This window comes from Phallusia mammillata, chromosome 3, assembly GCF_965637545.1.
Source record: "Phallusia mammillata chromosome 3, kaPhaMamm4.hap1.1, whole genome shotgun sequence".
NCBI classification, from domain to species: Eukaryota; Metazoa; Chordata; class Ascidiacea; order Phlebobranchia; family Ascidiidae; genus Phallusia; species Phallusia mammillata.
This window is the reverse complement of record NC_137254.1, coordinates 4275180-4296975: the sequence shown is the minus strand read 5'-3', so window position 1 is coordinate 4296975 and position 21796 is coordinate 4275180. Positions and strand designations below refer to the sequence as shown.

At 35.8% G+C, this 21796-nt stretch overlaps 1 protein-coding gene across 1 annotated transcript; it reads right to left on the bottom strand.

Moving 5' to 3' along the window:
- Positions 1-17936: 17936 nt before the first annotated feature.
- Positions 17937-19796, bottom strand: LOC145220139 (acetyl-CoA acetyltransferase A, mitochondrial-like). The gene is made up of 2 exons (XM_080087424.1): positions 19400-19796; positions 17937-18511 (listed from the first exon to the last, which is right to left on the bottom strand). The coding sequence occupies exons 1-2, from the start codon at positions 19455-19457 to the stop codon at positions 17949-17951; spliced, it is 621 nt and encodes a 206-aa protein (XP_079943550.1). The 5' UTR covers positions 19458-19796; the 3' UTR covers positions 17937-17948.
- Positions 19797-21796: the final 2000 nt, after the last annotated feature.

Here is a 21796-nt window from a genome sequence, read left to right as displayed (position 1 = left end):
TTCGTTGTCTTTTCAAACCCCCAGGGGAATAGTCTTTTACACTACTATGAAATACTTGGATTTGGAAAAGTAGTCGCGAATTGGATTGCAAAAGTCGTCGCAGGTTAACATCAAAACATTTATTACAAAATTTTGTTCAAAAATATGCTTATCCTTTTTAAGATATAACACCTCGTTTCGACGTGATATATAGCAACGAGCGAACTAAAGTAACACATTAAGTAACAAATCATACTGTTGTAATATGTCACCATTCATATTCAAAAGTGCAAAAAAAACTAGATAATTAAAAATAAATAAATAAAATTGTCCTAATGACCAATATGATACAAAAAGTATCGTAGTAATGCAGGGTATTGTACAATATATATGTCTTATTTGTAAAAGTGCAAATGTGGCATTTCAAAGACAGTGGTATTCAGCACAGTTAGAAAAATCAATAAAGTTTAAAATTGGATTTCAAAACTGATGATTGTTTAATCATTACAGAAAAATAAGTAGAAAGTCCAAAAGCTCATTTCAAAGCTACTAACAAATACCGATAAATGACGTAAAGAGCGCGGTTATTTAAATTTACAGTAAGAATAGAATAGATTTGGGGACTAAATTTAACAAAAAACTGAGTTTTTGACTTGACTTTATTGTTATTATTATTATGGAAGCATAGACTAAACCGAGTGATCTTAACTCTCAGCACTTTTTACACAAACTGCTTTTAACATGTTTGAGTGTGCCACATACCGGAACTTAGCAAACCTGTATATTAAAAGTTTCTATATTATTAGTTCTAGGAGAGTTACTTTTCATGTATTGATTTGTTTGCTATAATTGTATTAACTCTATTATCTTTTTGCCATCTCGACTTCCAAAATCATTTATGTAATTCCAACAACGGCACTTTAATTTAATCGTTGTATACCTTTATTTTTTTCGGGTTTTAGTTTGGATTATAGAAAAAGATTTGATGTGGGTCTAAAATTGGTGCTCGATTGTTGAACAAATCAGCAAATACCTACAATGTATGCACCTATGTTGAACAGGATTATAGGTGCCCTGTATACATTTTAGGGGCTTTCAGAAAGCTGTAAACTATGGCTGATGGACGTCATTGTAATATACCTACTCTTTTGAAATTTTGTTGCTTTTTTGTTTTATAGGTTCTGCCTTGTCCACCATTTCAGCCAGCAAACCAAGTAGGAATAATAATTAAAAAACAGTATTTAGTAAAAATATAAAAATATACAAAAAAAATTTAAAGCAATTTTTAATCATAGATGAAGACCGCATAACTTCAATATTCTCTATTCTATTAACTTTGTTTGAACGCTGTTTTTGAATCTCAGTTAATAATTTTAACATTTAGCAGGAGCAAACAAACTGACTAAAAACTGTCACAAATCTATGACACGAAGTCAAGCTCAAATTATTCTGTACAGATTTTCAACAAGATTAAGATGAGAGAATTTAATTCAAACATTCCATCTCCACCACCGCTTCCTGTAAACCAATGTAAGTAGATTATGTTAAAAAACTATTGCTGTCGTCGTTGGACACTATTTTTGATGTTACCAAACAATCATTTCAGCCCGAATTGCATTTGACAACTTCGACCCTAATGGAACCCCAGCAGAAGAACCATCACAAATAGATGGCGATGAGGGTCGAAACCCGGATAATCAGCTGCAACCAGAACGAAACCAGCCTCGTAGCAACTAATGCTTGCCCAAATGTACTTTAAAAACTATGCTTTTGCGTTTATTTGCCATAGGTTTAGAATATTGTTGGCCCTTTCCAATGCAGATGGATGAACTTGTAATACACCTTATTGTATTAACCTTATTACTATTTAAAAAAGCTTCTCTCACTATTTGGAAAAGCTTCTGTCATAAATGTGGCTAAGGGATGTAAAGATTAAACTCTCATTGGACGAAGAACTGTATGTTTTTTAGATATCATGCATGTATCTATAAAATATTCAATCAATATATGTTTCTAGTAGCTATTAATATATTGATGCGTGGCTTTTGAACTAATTGTCTGAATTAAAAATCGCAAAATTTAAGTAATCAAGCTAAAAACCATGCAAAATGTACAGCTTATCTGACAAGAGCGCCTGTTGGAAGTACGATACCATATATACACTTCATTTTGAGAAGGTTTTTTCGTCATATCCTGGAAATTGCGCGTCAAAGTGTGACATGACGTGGCCAATGTTTTGATTTTGTTTCTTGTGCGTCTGTATGTTTCTCGTGGTTAAATCTTTGTCTACACTTTTATATGTGCAAATTATCAGTTCTAGAGAGACCAGTTAGAAAATAAATGTGCATTTTAAAAGTTCAGGATGAACTAAGAGACAAATGTGCTAACTGCTAAGACATGGTGATTTAGACATTTAACAAGGTTTAGAAGGAAGCATTCAAACCATTTGCAAGTGTAAAACAAACAACATTATCAAAGGTATAAAAGTACAATATTACACCCTTTGTAAAAAGTGGGTGAATGTATTTAACAAAATTGTATAAACGGGGACGATATACATAATCGAACGTTATGGAGAAATCATCTAAAACATGTGACTTTTTTGCCAAAGATAAAAAACGTTTCATTTTCCAATTGTTTTTAGATGTTACCTAAGAATTGAACACTTTGTTTCATTTGCATCGGGTTATTTCCCATTACACTTGACAAGTCACTTTGTGTAAATGTAAGTATTAGGGAAACAATACAATTCTGCGTAAATATATTATCGATCGTTTTTGGCGGAGTTTGTTTGACAAAGATCAGAAATTTCCCTACCGGTTTGCTTGAATTGTTGTAAATCAAAACTTAAACGTTTTCTAAGCCAAAAAAGTTATTTAAAAAAACAATTATTTTTTTTATAGTTTACATGAGTTTCTAGCAAATTGTTTAAAATCTAAACATTTTTGTCTGATTTGATTCATTGAAAAAAAAGTTGTTGAATACAACAATGTCACCAGAAGAAATGGAGCATTCACTACGGAGGAGGAGGTGGAGTTGTAAGTCGAGTTCCGGTTTGGGCTTAGGGTTCATTAAAAAAAGGCTTTTTTCGGGCTTCACTTTACACTCTATGTTAGTATTTATTGAGCTAATTTAACTAGCTAAGTTAAATTAATTAAACTAGCCAGTTGCTGAAACTGGCCTAATGTCAAACAGCCCAAAAACGCCTTGCTTAAGACCAATTATCTATTGAGTTTCTTGCCTTGGTCTTTCCTGAGGCTTCAATGTATAGGCTTGTCCATCAACATTTTATACTTTTACAACTCTACATAAATAAATAAGACAAATAGTGTTTTATTCGATATTATAAATCAATGCAAGTACTCCCGGGGTACACTGCTCTTAGTTTAATTTCCCCGATTATATATTAGTTGCATTAACACACTGCGGTTCCATGGTCACAAGTTGCGCAAAATTATTAACATTTTTAGTGACTTTAAGGATGCCCCTATAGCCGTTTAGGTTTAATCGTGTTAAAGCCCAATAATTGTGGTTGACTTCTTACTGAGGCGGTTTGCTTTTATAGTGAACAAGGAGCTGTGTGACCGCTACTTGAATTTCTGTTTTGTCTCTGCCCCACAATGGACAGGGAGTCCCGCTTTTCTTATCATAAAACCAATGTCAAAAAGAAGTCTTCTGGAAAGCGTAAAATATATTTTCCACAATTCTTAGAAATATCAGGTCTTGGTTAAGATTTAATAACAATTCAAAACGAAACGTAACTACAACAGTCCTGAACGTATAGGCAACATATGTGAGTTTCCGTGCATTCCAATTTTTTTATAAATAACTCCCCAAACGTATTTACTTAAAAACGGTTTATGCTCCTGGCATTTGGACTTGTAGTCATATTTAAATATAATGCTTAAACTTGTTTTGCAAAAACTACATTTTTCACATGCTGATCAGCGTTTTGCATTTTAATCTTGATTACGCAGCGTCCAATACCGTTCTCACAGCACACACTTTACACAACAAAGAAAATAATCATGGGAAATTAAACACACAAAAAGCTAATTTACAAACAAATGAATGTATTTTAAATTATTGTGGATGCATAACAAACAGTTGACATTCTTTTTCAAACAAATTGGCAGTTCTTTTAAGGCATTATTACAAACGAATTTATGTGATAAGCTATGCTAATCCATCAGACAATTCGACATGTTGCAATGACAACCATTTTGTTCACAGTAAGCGAAGACAATTATTTCCTCAAATGTAAGAAGTTGAGATAAAAATCAATTCATAAACGGGATGAGCGCTGAAGCGTCCATGCAAACCAACGATCAAGGCAAATATATACATAAATTAAAGTATGCCAGCACATTGAAGGCTTTATATCGAATTAGTCAAACACCATTCTTACTAGAAAGCGCATTCCTACATGACAAGGTGTAAACTACAAATTTAAGTATTGTGTATTTAATTTTTTATGATTTTAATTGTTTTTAATTTTTAAAAAAAGTTTTCATGATTAACTTTTTGTCAAATTTAGAATGCTTAAATAGTTATCGCATTAATGCAAACATTTGTAAAACATAAGAAAATTACACGATTTACTCCTTTTTCGGGGAAAATTTTGTGTTCGAGGATGAAACTTTATCCAACAACTTCAATCACTCTGTCGCCTTCTTCTACTGCACCAGCATTGTAGGTCACAGTCAATTCCGTTGGGCAACTTGTAATTGCCCCGATAGAAGATACATTTTGTCTCACATATTTTTTGGCCCTAGTAAGTTGATCTTCAATTGCTTTTGAGTAAAGCAATGGATTGAGAGCGCTGTTGATTGGAAGCAACAGACAAGCACTCAACACATAAGCATCTGGTGGCATCCTGATTCCTCCAACACTCAAATATCCCATAACACAAATTGGAATCCAGCAACAAAAGTCGGTCAAAATCAACCTCGAGATTCTTTTCTGCATCTTGGAACTGACATCATTGCTTCTGGCTTCTTTCATGCGGTTGCTTTGTTTGTAGAAAAGAACGTATGCAATCACCATGTAGATGAACATAAGGAAGTTGATGGTGATGAGGAAAGTTGAATATTCCCAAGCAAACTCATTGGTTGTGGCAAATAAACGTGGCATACAAACGCTTGTTTCCCCATAATATCCAAACTCTCCTTTGATTGGGTTGCGAGGAAATGCCATTGTTATAGTTTGTTTCACATCGTTCCAACCCACCGGTTCTACACCAGTAATTCTTTCAGCAAGAAGTGATATGTTTTTTCTGGAAACAAAATCATTTCCAAAAATGTTGTTTGGAAACCAGACATCAGTTGTAAAATATTCTGAATTGACTTGAAGTAAGGGGATAATTGCCAAAACCGCAGCCAAAATCCAGCAAATCAATTCACCAAATAAAACTCTAAGAACACCCATATTTCGGATTGTAAATGGTTTGAAAGCTGATGCAAGGCGAAACGTTGTCATGGTTGTCATTGTAAACGCTGATGCCTCTGAAGAAATAATTGCAAGTGCTCCAAGTCCTGAACACAATCTACTTGATCGCCATTCCTTGTCAAATAGACAATACGAGCCAGAAAATTGTGTGGCTTGAACTATAACTGCAAGCAGATAAATTCCCATGAGGAAATCTGAGCAACAAAGGTTAAGAATAAAAATACTGGTGTTAATAAAAACATGTTTGTTTCTGTCTGCATTCCACAAGCTATGAGCAGTTGCAATAAACACAAACAAATTTCCTCCCAAGGCTAACACAGCTGTTATCCAAAAAATTACCCGGTATATTGGATTGGCGATCATTTCGTTGACATCTGCAAATGCGTCTCCAACCAAGTTTACACATTCGTCACTTCCGTCCGAACAATCGCGAATTCCATTCTGCACCAGTTTTATTTCAATCGAAACAGGTTGTTTATTTGTGCAATAAAACCTTACTTTTTCGCAACGGCATTTGCTTTCGTCAGATTCATTGTCACAGTCGATAATTCCATCACAAACAGTTTTTCTGTCAATAGAAACCTTGTTTTTGCTTTTGCAATAAAAGCGAACATTGGGACAAAGTCCTGAGAATTCATCTGAACCATCGTTGCAATCAATTTTGCCGTCGCAAGCCTGCGAGTTGTCTATGCTGATTTTTTCTTTAGATAAACAATAAAATCTGTTTGGGCAATTCACTTCCCCAAACATCCCAAGACGATCATCCATTCCATCACATATTGAGTTAAACAAAAGGTCAAATTCATCGCCATTTTTGAACCAATACTGAAACCAATACCTTAATGGTGGGTTGTCAGTTTTTGCACACCTAAATACTTCGTCAAGTCTAAGGTGTTTGGTGTCTTCTGGCAAACACTGAGTTTGTTTCAAGTTATTAGTAACCGAGCAGTATTTCGTGTTAATTTGGTTAACACATTGCACACTTGAATTGCACAACTTTCCACTTTGATCCATACAAACAGATTTATTTTGACAATGCATCTGATTTGACGGACAAGAACCCCTTATATCTTTACACAAACTTTGATTCAAACATAAACACTCATCAGACATATCAAAACAATCCACAATACCGTCACAAACTTGCTTTGGGGATATGATTAACTTTTTATCCAGGCACTGAAAACATTTAAACTGTCCGTTGACGAAACAAAGATCATACCTATCAGAACATTGAGCCACTGAATCGTAAACGTTAACTTGGGGCAAAACGCAATCACCTAGTCTCGATGATCCAGAGCATTTAAATCCAAATCCTGACTTGATTTCGTCGCTTTTGTCACTGCAGCTAATTTCTAAGTCACAGAAGTTGTTACCAGCTATCATTTCTTCATTTTCACAAAGAAAAACCTTCTGACAATATTTATTTTTCCTTTCGTTGCAGTTTGATGAGACACAAATCACATTCTTGTTTTCACAACGGTCGATGTCATCAACACACGACGGTTGGATTACCGTGTTGCACTCTTGTGGGACTGGAGAATGTACAAGATACCTGACAAGCTGCTCACTCTTACAAGTAGTGGCAAACATTGTGCAAGATTGACATGTAAAGTTTGTGATTGAACACAGTTCGTCACTTCCATCAAAGCAATCCTTAAATCCATCACCAATCCAGTTTACAGGTAAACATCTGCCAGTAGATGTGCGAAGTTGGTTACCAGGATCGCGCGGACATCTTGCGTGAACTCCAGAGCAGTTGCATGTGTAATGTGTCTCATCACTACCATCAAAACAGTCACCATTTCCATCACATAACAAAGATCGGTCAATACAACTACCCTTTGTTCCGATGCATTGCTTCGTGGCAACACATGCACATTGAAACTTTTCGGCGGGGCAGGTGCAATTAACTTCATCACTCCGATCTCCACAGTCATTACCTCCATCACATTGATATTTTTTGTCGATGCAACCATGATTAGTTGTGCAGTTCTTTGTTTTGTAACAATCACATTCAAAACTATCAGCTGGACAAGTGCAATTAACTTCATCACTCCAATCTCCACAGTCTTTATATCCATCACATTGATATTTTTTGTAGATGCAACCATTATTAGTTGTGCAGTTCTTTGTTTTGTAACAATCACATTCAAACGTATCAGCTGGGCAAGTGCAATTAACTTCATCACTCCAATCTCCACAATCATTCCGCCCATTGCATTGCCATTTGTTTTTTATGCAACCACCATTTAAAGTTGTGCAGTTCCTTGTTTTGTAACAATCACATTCAAACGTATCAGCTGGGCAAGTGCAATTAACTTCATCACCCCAATCTCCACAGTCATTAATTCCATTACAATGCCATTTGTTTTTTATGCAACCACCGTTTACAGTTGTGCAGTTCTTTGTTTTGTAACAGGGGCATTCAAACGTATCAGCTGGGCAAGTGCAATTAACTTCATCACCCCAATCTCCACAGAGATTTGTTCCATCGCAAACATAATCAATTTCGATGCAACCATGACCTTCAGTGCAATTGTTTGTTTTGAAACAATCACATTCAAACTTATGAGCTGGACAAGAGCAATTAACTTCATCACTGCCATCTATACATTCTGTGTTTCCATTACATTGCACTGCCCAATATGGCCCACACCCAATTACACCTTTACAAGTTGTATTGAAGCAGTCACACTGAAACCTGCCTTCGGGACAATAATCACCAAACTCATCACTCCCATCATCACACTGGTTATTCCAGTTGTTTACCCACCACATCTCAATGCATCCTGGATTTTTACACCGACCAAACTTGTGACAAGCGCATTCGAACATTGAAGAAGGGCAGGTGCAGTTGGGACCACGATACGGTTCCTCGCACACCGAGAGATTTTTTGGTTCTGTGAATCAAATAAGCTTTGAATAAATAGTAATAATAATAATCAAAGGATGTCTAAGTCAATAAGAAGTAAAGCAGAAATGGAAATGTGTTTTGGCCCGATTAATAAGTTCTCAGTCGGTAATGAACATAATCATACACATTTATGCTTTGCCAAATGATGAAAAACACGTGCATTTGTTTTCATTGTATAAATAATATCGTTTTTTTTTCGTGTAATAGATTTCAGTTTTTGTTCAAATAGTGATATTAAAGACTAAAGCCTAACATTGAAGGTTTATCAAATAAAATGATTTCTTACTTGTATAAGGTCGTGGAGCGAGACTGAGATCCTCACCCGGACATTCACCGTCCACGCATCCGACGAAAAACAATAGAAACAATAACCACATCATGTATAAGATTTCTATGCAACAGCTATCAAAAAGACGTATCCTTGATTGATCTATAAAAACATACAACTTTTGCATGTCATATAGGACAGTATTTTCCAACCTATGGGTCGCAACGAATAATGCAGACAAAAATACAACCAAAATAGTAGAAATTCAAGCTCATTGGTCGCGATAAACCACAAAACAAAATTTGTCCAATTCCAGGTCAAAACTTATTACAATGTTGAAAGCACATAAAAAATTTAGGCAAAACGAAACAGGTACGGGACTTTTTCGGCTTTTTTTCACCGGGCCTGTGTAGCTCAGTTGGGAATGCTAGGGAGACCTCTGGTGGTAAAAATGACCATGAATCTGACATAAAGTAAGACTCAGCGTTGCAAAAAAGGTTGCTGATCCCTGCCCAAAAGGTCTGTGGCCTATAGTTTAATAACCACTGGCTAATAGATTCAACTAAACTAATAGTGTATTTTGTTAGATTAATACTAGTTGCTGCAATCTTCTTTTTGATTGAATTATTATTAGTTATTATGGGTCCCCTTCTATGAAGGGGACACATATTGTTTTTGTCCGCATTTATTTCTTTTATTCTTTTTTTCTGTCTAACGCTGGTTTGTGATACGCGTTTGGTCAAGAAAGAGTTCTTCAATTTTTTTCAAATTTAGACACATGATAGTTATTAATCCAAATTTGATCCTCCTAAAGTTTGACCCCGAATGACCCAGCGGTTTACCCACAGGCCCCCAAATTCACTCATTTTACCCCCTAAACCGAAAAATAATAAGTTTAAGGCCAGAAATACAAGCCCTAATATGCTGAAATGTTAAACAATTGGTTGCAGTAGGCTATTCGTTTAGTATTCAAAAAATTGCCTTAATCGGCCAAATAGTTACTTGTACAGCCCATAATATGTGTACACTGTCAGTCAGATAGAAGTCTCAACTCTCAAGGGAGTAATTCACTTGTTTACGATTAAGGCGGGTGAATGCAGCGGGAGTGCTCAGCTTGACGTCCAGACGGACGTTTTACGAGACGGTCGTGTCGGTGATTAGAAATCAGCTGTTTTGGCACAGCTATGCTATGTCGTTTTATTAAGTTATCATGTTTGGAAAATTGTGTTTAAAAACTGACCTTGAACGACAATATCAAGGTCAAAGCATGAGATTAAATTGAAAGTATTTTTCCTGTTTTTATTTACTGTTTTTTTTGTAATTATATGACAATAATGATGCAAAAAGAATACGGACAAAACTTTTAAAGTGGGGTGAATGCTAAAGTTGGTTAGGTTTTTCCCTAAGAATGTAGAAATAACCAGGACGTTTGTTAACCGTAAATCCGCACAAACGCGCATGTGGGGACCCATTTGTTTTTGCTGGCAAAAACAATCAAAAGTGTAGATGAAATGATGTGTATAGTAAATTGGTAAAATTCGCATAGAATATATAAAATGGAAGTACATCAGAAAGCCACCTTTCCAGTTGTATTTAGATTAACTCAATTAGTATTATAGTTAATTTGTATGAATAAATTGCATTGAATAGCGTTTTTTTGTATGAATAAATTAATATAATTAAATGTATGTTGTGTTAGTGAATTAGTAATAGTAGGTGTACTCTGATCGCCTAATTAATAATATTTAGTGTTGTTGTGCAACTGAATTAGTATTAGTTGCAGTATTTTGGTTGACTGAATTAGTATTAGCAACTATATTTTGTTTGACTAAATTAGCATAACTTACTGCATTTTGGTTGACTGAATTAGTATTACTTTAGGTATTTCGTGTGACTGAATTAGTGTTAATTACTGTGTTTTAGTTGACTAAATTAGCATCAGTTAAAACTTGATTGCTTAAGACGGGATTCTTAAACCAGATTCGCACGACCTAATTCGAGTAGGGTACGAACAACTGAAGCAAACCAGAGAACTAGTCTGCAAGAACACAATCTTGAGCAACACTTTGGAAAACCTGCAAGCCAGGGAAGGCGTTTCAATTGTGAGAGAAGCTCCAAGTTTCCATCAGAGAGTTTATCGTCGCTATCGGTGTTGGATCGCATTACGTCGAGCTCCGCCCTCCGTTGGCTTTTGGTCCTCGCAACAAGGAGAGCAAGCAACCGTCATAGATTTGGTTGTCCATTGCACCACGTCCAAGAACAACTTCCGGTTCAGAAAAGAAGGAGCTACACTGAGTTAGTGTTATAGTTCCTGTCTTTTCTTTGACTGAATTAAGTATTACTTGGCATATTTTGTTTGACTGAATTATTATTAGTTGGTATATTATGTTTGACAAGATTGGTATTAGTTACTGTATTCCGTTTGACAAAATTGACATTATTTGGTGTATTTTGATTGACTGACTAAATTAGTATTAGTTCGTGTATTCTGTTTGACTAAAATTGTATTAGTTAGTGTATTCCGTTTGACTAAATTGGTATTATTTGGTGTATTTTGATTAACTGACTGAATTAGTATTAGGTTGTGTGTTGTGTTTGACTAAATTGCTATTAGTTAGTGCATTCCGTTTGACTAAATTGGTATTATTTGGTGTATTTTGATTAACTGAATTAGTGTTACAGTTACTGTCTTTTGTTTGACTGAATTAGTGTTATAGCTAGTGTCTTTTCTTTGACTGAATGAAGTATTACTTGGCATATTTTGTGTAACTGGATTAGTATTATTTTGTATATTGTGTTTGACTGAATCAGTATTGGTTACTGTATTTTGTATCACTGAATTAGTATTAGTTATTGTATTTTGTTTGACTGAATTACTCTTAGTTAGTGTATTTTGATTAACTGAATTAGTGTTACAGTTACTGTCATTTGTTTGACTCATTTATGTATTACTTTGCGTATTTTGGTTGACTGAAGTAGTATTGTTTAAAGTATTTTGTGTTACAGGGTTAGTGTTAGTTACCCTGTTTTGGTTCACTGAATTAGTATTATTAAATGTATTATGTTTGACTGAATTAGCATTAGTTACTGTATTTTGCAGCACTAAATCAAAATTAGTAATTGTATTTCGTTTGACTAAATTAGGATTAGTTATGGTATTTTAATTAATTGAATTAGTGTTAGAGTTACTGTCTTTTGTTTGACTGAATTAAGTATTACTTGGCATATTTTGTTTGACTGAATTAGTATTACTTAGTGTATTCTATTTGACTGAATTAGTATTATATTTAGTGTATTCTGTTTGACTGATATCAGAAATGTCTCTAGTTAATGACACTGCAGTTCAAGTCAAAAAGACAGCAAGAATTACAGTACGGTTTAAACCATTTCGAATTCTAGGAGTTTTTACCGATAGCAGCACTCAGACTGACCTAATAACTGCTGCACACGTAAGTTAGTCAATACCGTTGTCTGACCTAGTTTGCCTGGAGATATGACATTGACGTTCCTTTGATGCTTGTACTCCCACGATTGCTTGGGATAACGAATAAACGGAGAGTATTAATGAGTACTATTTGAAGTGTTCTCTGAACAACGCGATTGCTGCAGACGAGTTCGTTAGACCAAAGTCGCACGACCTAATTCGAGTAGTGTACAAACAACTGAAGCAGAACAGAGAACTAGTCCACAAGAACACAATTTCGAGCAACAATTTCGACAACCTGCAAGCCAGGAAAGGCGTTCTAATTGTAACAGAAGCTCTGCGTTTCCTGCAGAGAGTTGATGATGGTCATCTGGTTGGATCGCATTACGTCGAGCTGCGCCCATCGCTGTCTTTTTTTCCCACAACAAGGAGAGCAAGCAACCGTCATGGATTTGGTTGTTCATTGCACCCCGTCCAAGAACAACTCCCGGTTCAGAGAAGAAGGAGCTACACTGAATTAGTGTTATAGTTCCTGTCTTTTCTTTGACTGAATTAAGTATTACTTGGCATATTTTGTTTGACTGAATTAGTATTATGAGTTTAGTGTATTCCGTTTGACTAAATTGGTATTATTTGGTGTATTTTGATTAACTGACTGAATAAGTATTATTTCGTGTATTCTGTTTGACTAAATTGGTATTATTTAGTGTATTCCGTTTGACTAAATTGGGATTATTCGGTGTATTTTGATTAACTGGATTAGTGTTACAGTTACTGTCTTTTGTTTGACCGAATTAGTGTCATAGCTAGTGTCTTTTCTTTGACTGAGTTAAGTATTACTTGGCATATTTTGTTTAACTGGATTAGTATTATTTTGTATATTGTGTTTGACTGAATCAGTTTTGGTTACTGTATTTTGTATCACTGAATTAGTATTAGTTAGTGCACTTTGTTTGACTGAATTAGTCTTAGTTAGTGTATTTTGATTGACTGAATTAGTGTTAGAGTTACTGTCTAATGTTTGACTGAATTCGTATTAGTTAGTGTATTTTGATTAACTGAATTAGTGGTACAGTTACTGTCATTTGTTTGACTAAATTAAGTATTACTTGGCGTATTTTAATTGACTGAATTAGTATTATTTATATTATTTTGGGTGACTAAATTAATGTAAGATGTGTTTTCACTGAGCTAGTATTTGTAAATGTATTATGTTTGGTTGAATCAGTGTTAGTTACTGTATTTTGGTTAACTCAATTAATATTAGTTCGTTTTTTGTTTGACTAAATTGATATTAGTTAGTGTATGTTGTTTGATTAGTTTTCTATTACTTGCTGCAATTACTTGAATTAGTATTAGTTATTGTATTTGGATTGACTAAATTAGTGTTATAGTTAGTGTATTTTGTATGGGTAAATTCATATTGGTTAGTGTTTTTGTTTGACTAAATTAGTATTAGTTATTATATTTTGAATAACTGAATTAATATTAGTTACTTCATTTTGATTGACTGAATTAATAATCTTTAGTGTTTTTTGTGTGGCTGCATTAGTATTAGTTACTGTATTTGGTTGACTGAATTAGTATCATTAAATGTCCTTTTTTGACTGAATTAGATTTAGTTAATGTGTTCTGTTTGACTAAATTAGTATTATTTAGTGTTTTTGTGTGACTAAATTAGTGTTAGTTACTGTATTTTGATTTAATGAATTAGTGTGATTATATGTATTCTGTTTGACTAAATTAATATTATTTTGTGTTTTTTCTGTGACTAAAATAAGTATTAGTTACTGTATTGTGTTTGACTGAATTAGTATTATTTGAGGTATTTTGTGTGACTGAATAAGTATTAATTACTGTAATTCTGTTTCATTGAATTAGTATTGGTTGCTGCAGTTTGGTTAACTGAGTTGATAATCGTTTTTTTTTTGACTAGATATTAAATTGATATTAGCATTATTTTATGTATTTCGTTTCACTGAATTATTGTTAGTTACTGTATTTTAGTTGACTGAATTAGTATTACTAAATGTATTTTGTTTGACTGAGTTAGTATTTGTTAGTGAAAGCACTAAGAACAACGAATTAACAACCGCTTCACAGTGCATCATTAACGAAAAGCTAACTGAAATCTCACACTTTAATTCATGGAGAAAATGACAACAATTGCTTGGACCTAAATGCAACCATTTGCTGACATACAAAATCGCAATAAATTCTGCTAGGATAAAAAAATAATTTTTTTTTCAAATGAATAATTCTTTACATCAGTGGTTCTCAAACTTCTACTGATCGGATATTTCTAATGCTGTGTACCACCTAAATCTTGTTTGAATGGGTAGACCAAGAGTTTTTCTTGACTACACTAGCTAATTTATAAAACTAACATGTTAGCAGTGCCTAACAAACGTCCAAGACAGTGGTTGTGCCAAATCATGGCTGATCAGTTGGGTCAGTTGAGCAACAATTCATGATGTGGCTTGAAGTAAGTTTAGAAGAAAGCTACTCGCGTACCACCTGAAACGCCTTGACGTACCACTAGTGATTCGTGTACTACATTTTGAGAACCACTGCCCTAAATAAACTGTAATGGCCCATTTACTGAGGTGTCTCGACATGTTTTAATTTTAACAACAAACCTTTCTATTTACGTTTTAGAAACTATAAATAGGCTAGGCTAGTAGAAAACGAGCTGTTTTAAGTTTGATCGGCCGTAGCAACTATAAAACAACAAGCAGGGCTAAACTTTGTAATTCATGCAGTGTGTTCTTATACATTTTAATTTGATGAGCACTTTCTTGTATCTTTGAAAACCTAAGAGGTGGTCCTTACTCCCAAGTTTAGGTACCGTTTATGCACTTATTTCCCTTTAAAACTTCGTTTTTACGCATGCCATACAAATAACAGATAACTTATACAGTACTATTCGGTCAAACCGAATTCGATTAATCCGAATTTTCGCCTAATTCGTACAAAACTTGAGGTACAAATGATTTTTAATGTAAATTCGAAAGTTCGCCTATCCCGACAATGTTTTATTTCAACGAGTCCGGATCAACCGGGGTCTTGTGCCTGTATTTTTTTGGACAGTGCGAATATGCTACAAACCAGCAATTTCTTTTTCTAGCACTGTGGTACTCATTTTGTGCCTTACTGGTCCCTTCGCAATTTTCTCGAGCACTCGCGGTCCAGGATAAATTTATTTATGAAACTAAACATACCTAAGCGAAACAAAACCTACAGTTATAACAACTATAGGCGTTAATTTATGCCTTGCAAAATTATTCCAATAACAATATGATGGTTGAATTTAGTTCAGTTTCGCGATCTTTCTGAATTCATGTAGTGGACCCCTAAAGGACCGCGGAGCCTAGTTTGAAAACCGCTGCTGTATAAAAAGTTTGAAACTCAATATCTAATCCTTACCTTGCATCTTCCTACTCTAGCCAGCATATCAGAAAGCTCAGGGTTCTTACGGTATATTTATAGCTCTATGATTTGTATAGCACGGAAGTACCAAGAAGGGAAATTCCTATCGAAACCAGTAAGTTATAAAGACGGATATATAAGATTCCCCTAAGCGTGCGCAACAGACAATAGACAGATGATGAAGTCTATTGACTTAAATAAGGAAGTTGAAACTTACAATGGACTTTGCAGACAATAACTAAAGCACAATCTATTACTTCATCTATATTGTAGGTTGCTTGATACAATCAACCCCTCACATGAAAACTTCCAAACAGGATATTCATGGCATGAGCGATAAGACACAATTGAAAGTTGCACAACAACGTGAAGTTATAAAAAGGGGAACTTTGATTAATTGAAAAGAATACTGCATTAAGCTCGAGGGGAATTCGTAAGCTTGCAAAGTCGTGCATGCAACAAGCGCTACGGTTGACTGCACCAAGCTCGTTAGGAAACCCGTTTAAGCTTGTAAAGTCGTGTATGTAACAAGCGCAATGGTTGACTGCACGAAGCCAGTTAGGAACCCGCTACAAAGTCATACTTAAAACAAGCGTCATGTTTGACTGCACGAAGCTCGCCAGGAAACCGGATTTAAGCGATCAAAGTCATGCATATAACAAGCGCTGTGGTTGACTAAACAAAGCTCGTTAGGAAACCCGCATTAAGCTTGCAAATTCGTGCATACTGCAAAGGCCATAGTTGATTGTATAAAGCTCGTTAGGAAACCATTTAAGCGTAAAAAGTCATGCATACAACAAGCGCTGTGGTTGACTGCACGATGCTCGTTAGGAAACCCCGTTTTAGCTTGCAATGTCGTGCATGTAACAAGCGCCATGGTTGACTATAAACGAAGCTCGTTAAGAAACCCGGTTTTGGTTTACAAAGTCGTGTATATAACAAGCGTCATGGTTGACTAAACGAAGCTCGTTAAGAAACCCGCTTTTAGCTTGCAAAGTCGTGCATGTAACAAGCGCTATGGTTGACTGCACGAAGCTTGATAGAAAACCCGCTTTAAGCTTGTAAAGTCATAGATGTAACAAGCGCCATGGTTGACTGCACGAAGCCCGTTTGGAAACCCGCTTTAGGCGTGCAAAGTCGTTCTTGTAACAAGCACTGTGGTTGACTGCACGAAGCTCGTTAGGAAATCCGATTTAAGCCTGCAAAATCGGGCATGTAACAAGCGCCATGGTTGAATGCACGAAACTCGTTAAGAAACCCACTTTAACCGTACAAAGTCACGCATGTAACAAACGTTGTGTTTGACTGCACGAAGCTCGAAAGAAAACTCGTTTAAGTTCGCAAAGTCATAGATGTAACAAGCGCCATGGTTGATTGCACGAAGCACGTTAGGAAACCGGATTCAAGTGGGCCAAATTATGCATGTAACAAGCGCTATGTTTAAATGCACGAAGCTCGTTAGGAAACCCGCGTTTAGGCTTGCAAGGCCATGTATGTAACTAGCGCTGCGGTTGACTGCACGAAGCTCGTTAGGAAACCCGCTTAAAGCGTGCAAAGTCGTTCATGTTTCAAAACAAATGTTACATGCAGTAGATTAGACGTAGTAGATTTAGATTGTCTTTTTCAAAAGAAAAAGTCCACATGCTAACTAACTATTACGGTGCCATCCAAAGTACATTCTTTGCCGTAGATAAAAGGGGACGTTTTTTGGCTTTCGCTATTGACGGCCGCATCACAGGTCTATGTTTCAATAACGGCCGACAATGTGTTCAGGGTTGCCAGGTTGGCCCGTTTCCGGCCAGAATCGACCTTTTTGGTCTTATTCCAGAGGTCTTGGCCGAAAAAATGATTATGTGTACAATAAGAGTAAATAAAAAACAGCACTTAAACGCGTATGTCTGCTGGGCCTCTAATGTAAAAATCCTGTTCTAAACTCATACAATCCAAGATTGATGTTTCAACTTCGAATATCTGCATTCAAACTGAATAGCATTTCTGTGTAATTGTTAGACAGCACAAAATAATCGAAAAACTTTTATATAATTTTGTTCCACACATCTTTTAAACAGAACAGACACACTTTAGGTAAGGCAAAAAATAATATCAAAGTATGTACCACTTTAAAATAGTTTGCGTGGTAACATGAATAACATTATTTAATGAAGATTGGTTTATATAGGTGGGCAAAAAATTGGTTAAGCTATTTGTTTGGCAAAGATTTTGCAAAAGCTTGCTAAAACAATGCATTTATAAGCTCATTAAAGTACCTAATTAACCATTTTAGTGAAAAATATATGTAACAAATGCTATGGTTGATTGTGACTGGCTTTTGAACATACAAGGCATACCAAAATTTAAATTTTAAATATACGAAGCCTAAAAACCATAAAGTTAAGAGGTTATGTAAAAATCACATAAAGGAACTATTTCAAAACATTACTGTACATGATAGAAAGATAACATCTTTAAATAGGTCAAACACATTAAAGTTTTTCAACCACCAAAGCACTAGCACCACCACCACCATTACAAATACCAGCACAACCAAATTCACCTGCTTTTAATCTATGTGCCAAATGGGCCACAATTCTGGCACCCGACATGCCAATGGGGTGCCCGAGTGACACAGCACCGCCGTCGGCATTAATCTTTGCTGGGTCGATGCCAAAAAGTTTAATATTCGCCAATGCCACAACACTAAATGCCTCATTTATTTCCCATAATGCAATTTGGTCTTGTCGGACCCCAGCCATCTTAAGCGCTTTCGGTAAAGCGAATGCAGGGGCCACTGAAAAGTCTTTTGGTTCTACAGCGGCATCTGCAAAGCCAACGATTCGAGCCAATGGTTTCAGACCAAAATTATTAGCTGCTTGCGCTGACATGAGGCATAATGCAGCTGCCCCATCGTTTAATGTGCTTGCGTTGCCAGCAGTAACAGTTCCATTCTCAGCTTGAAAAACTGCGTTGAGTTTTGGAATTTTGTCGAAATTCACTGTTTTGAAATCCTGGTCTTCTGACACTGTGATGTCGGGTTTCCCACGCTTTCCTAAAAAAGATAAATTCACATTAATTAATCATGATCAAATAATAAATTTTGAACACTATATACGGATCTGTTCATAATTTAATGGTAAAAATAATGGCCCGAATAGAAAAGCAACATGCTTTATTTTTGAAATGTTTCGGCAAATGCTCATGCAATCATCAGTAATATGAAGGTCACATCAGTTACACCCGTTTATATACACTTTATATCACAAATGATGGCATGAGCATTTGCTGAAACATTTGAAAAAATAAAGCATGTTGCTTTTTTTGTCTATTTGGGCCATTATTTTTTACCATTAAGTAACGACTGGAAATGTGACCTTACCAGTTATCAGTTTAAACATGAAACAGTACACAACAGAAATAAAAGCCATTAATTGACATTTAAGTAAGCTGCAGACAGTACATGCTGTTTTAACACAAAATGTCTTATCAATACAGCAGATTTTGGTAGGGTATGGGTTTAAAGCCTTTTACTTCTGTAACAATCTGGCATGGTGTATATGGCTATGCTAGCTTGTACAAGCAATGTCTTGTCACCAAAGTGTTTAATAGAGCATATATATCAATCATGTTTCATATGCATATATAAGCTATTGCTGCCAGGCATATAGCAAGTTTATAGAGCTCTTCTGGCAAATGTATTTTTATTCTGACATTTCAATGTCCTATGCAGGTCGTCTTCATCAGGGTAAATAACACTGAATGCGACTAATACAGAGCACAATAACAAAGGAAAATTCATGAATTCGAAAATCAAATGTCGGAATAAAAATACATTTGCAAGAAGAGCTCTATAAACTTGATTTATCAAACATGTTTCATATGCAATCAAATTGTACAGGAAGTTTTATCCAATATTTGTAAAATATACTTTACAATTTACCTTCAATAATGTAGTGTTTTATAATGTGCCGGTTACCATCGTGTGTCGTCTGTTGCATGAACCGTTGTGTGCATTGTTATTCTACCTAGCGTGTGCTGATGGTGTGCTGCGTATTGGACAGCAACATAATAAATCTGGTATAATCCCGCAAAGCGTGAGTGAGACGCTATATTTGGCGACGAGGATCTGTTTTACATTTGTTTTATCAACATTTGGGTTGATTGTGGATCTTCCTGAAGGTAATGGAAGGAAATCCTGACCTCGTGGGAATGTCAAACAGTGATGTCGGTGCACCGAAACCATTTGATGTTCAAGACGGTGCACATGGTTTATCTCAACGCTGGAAACGTTGGAAACGAGCTTTCAATCTATTCTTGGTGGGAAAGGGAATCACGAGTAGCGTTCAGAAAATGGCACTGTTGCTACATACTGCCGGTATGAATGTGCAGGAAATTTACTATACACTAGTAAACGAGGAAGATGACAACAAGACCTATGATGAAACTTTAACTGTTTTCAATGAGTATTTTATACCAAAGTGCAACATACCTTTTGAAAGACATTTGTTTCGTCAATTGCATCAAACAAATGACGAATCAGTTGATCAGTTTGTATGTCGATTAAGACAAAGTGCAGCTACTTGCAATTTCGGAAATGAAGCAGATGACCAAATTCGTGATCAAGTAATTGTCTGGATATGCGACAGGCTAATACAGCTATCGTGAGGAAAAGACATCCAATACCCACAGTGGAAGAGTTGCTTTATGAGCTTAACGGAAGTACTGTTTTCAGTAAATTGGACTTAAAGTGGGGATTTCATCAAATTTTACTTGATAAACACAGCAGGCATATCACTACATTTAACACACACAAGGGATTGTACAGGTATACTAGACTAATGTTTGGTCTAAACTCTGCCCCAGAGAAATACCAGAAGATTATATGGGATGTTTTGAAAGGATGTCAAGGAACTGCAAACATTGCAGATGATGTGATTGTACATGGGCGTACAAGGAAAGAGCATGATCAGAGGTTGTTTGCTGTGTTGGATAAAATGTCTCAGTGTGCTCTGACACTGAATGCTAAAAAGTGCAAATTTCGTATGGCTAAACTTACCTTTTTTGGACATGATTTGAGCAAGCAAGGGATTAATCCAAGTGAAGAGAAAATAGCAGCAATCCAGTGAAGCAAGATCTTTTATGGGATTGGTGCAGTATTCTGCAAGGTTTATTCCCAATTTGTCTTCAATTGCAAGACCCATTTTGGATTTAACAAAGAAAACTGTCAAGTTTACATGGGGCAAGGCCCAGGACATTGCATTTGTAAGACTGAAGGATTTAATTGTGAAAGCAGATACACTTGCCTATTTTCGTAATGACTGCACAACAAGAGTAATCGCAGATGCTTCTCCATACGGATTGGGTGCAGTTCTGAGTGGCAATGTGGTCAATGGAGAGTTATATCTTATGCATCAAGGCGTCTTACTGATGTTGAAAGAAGATACAGCCAAACAGAACGAGAGGCATTGGCTCTAGTTTGGGCTTGTGAGAGGTTTAATTTGTACCTGTTTGGAAAGAAGTTTGAATTAGAGACTGACCATAAACCACTTCAGTTTATTTACTCAAAGTCATCTAAACCTCCAGCACGTATTGAACGTTGGGTGCTGAGACTGCAAGGGTATGATTTTAAAGTTGTTTACAGACCAGGCAAAACTAATATTGCCGATGCATTGTCAAGACTTAATTTAGCATGCTGTATTGACAACAGTGTTTCTGAGGACTTCATTGGTCAAGTTGTGGAATACAGTACACCTGTTGCTATGTCATCAAAAGAAGTGGAAAGAGAATCTGAAAATGATGAAGAACTAAGAATGGTCAGACATTGTGTGAAAACAGGTGATTGGTCAAAATGTGTGAATCCAAGCTACCTACATGTGAAAAATGAACTCAGTATATATGGAAACCTGATACTTAGAGGCACTCGACTTGTAATTCCGGGTAGTTTGCGCCAAGCTGTGTTGAAACTTGCTCATGAGGGACACCAGGGTATTGTGAAAACAAAGAACAGGCTTCGTTGTAAAGTTTGGTGGCCAAAGATGGATAGAGATGCAGAAACCCTGTGTAAGAGGTGTCATGGATGCCAAGTAACCAGTGAGTACAGCAGGCCAGAACCAATTGCAAGAGTTCTACCTCCAAGTCAACCATGGCAGGATTGTGCAGCTGATATACTGGGACCTTTACCAAGTGGAGACAACATATTGGTGTTGGTGGATTACTATAGCAGGTTCTATGAAGTAGTAATTATGAGGTCAATTACAAGTTCCTGTGTAATACAAACGCTAAGCAAAATATTTGCACGATTTGGTATGCCTTACTCACTTCAGACTGATAATGGTCC

Coding starts and splice junctions, on each gene's coding strand:
- LOC145220139 (XM_080087424.1), bottom strand. CDS start 19,457: ATGCAACAGACGACACACGATGGTAACCGGCACATTATAAAACACTAC. Junction 18,512..19,399: donor AAAACACTACATTATTGAAG/GTAAATTGTAAA, acceptor TATCTTTTTTAG/GAAAGCGTGGGAAACCCGAC.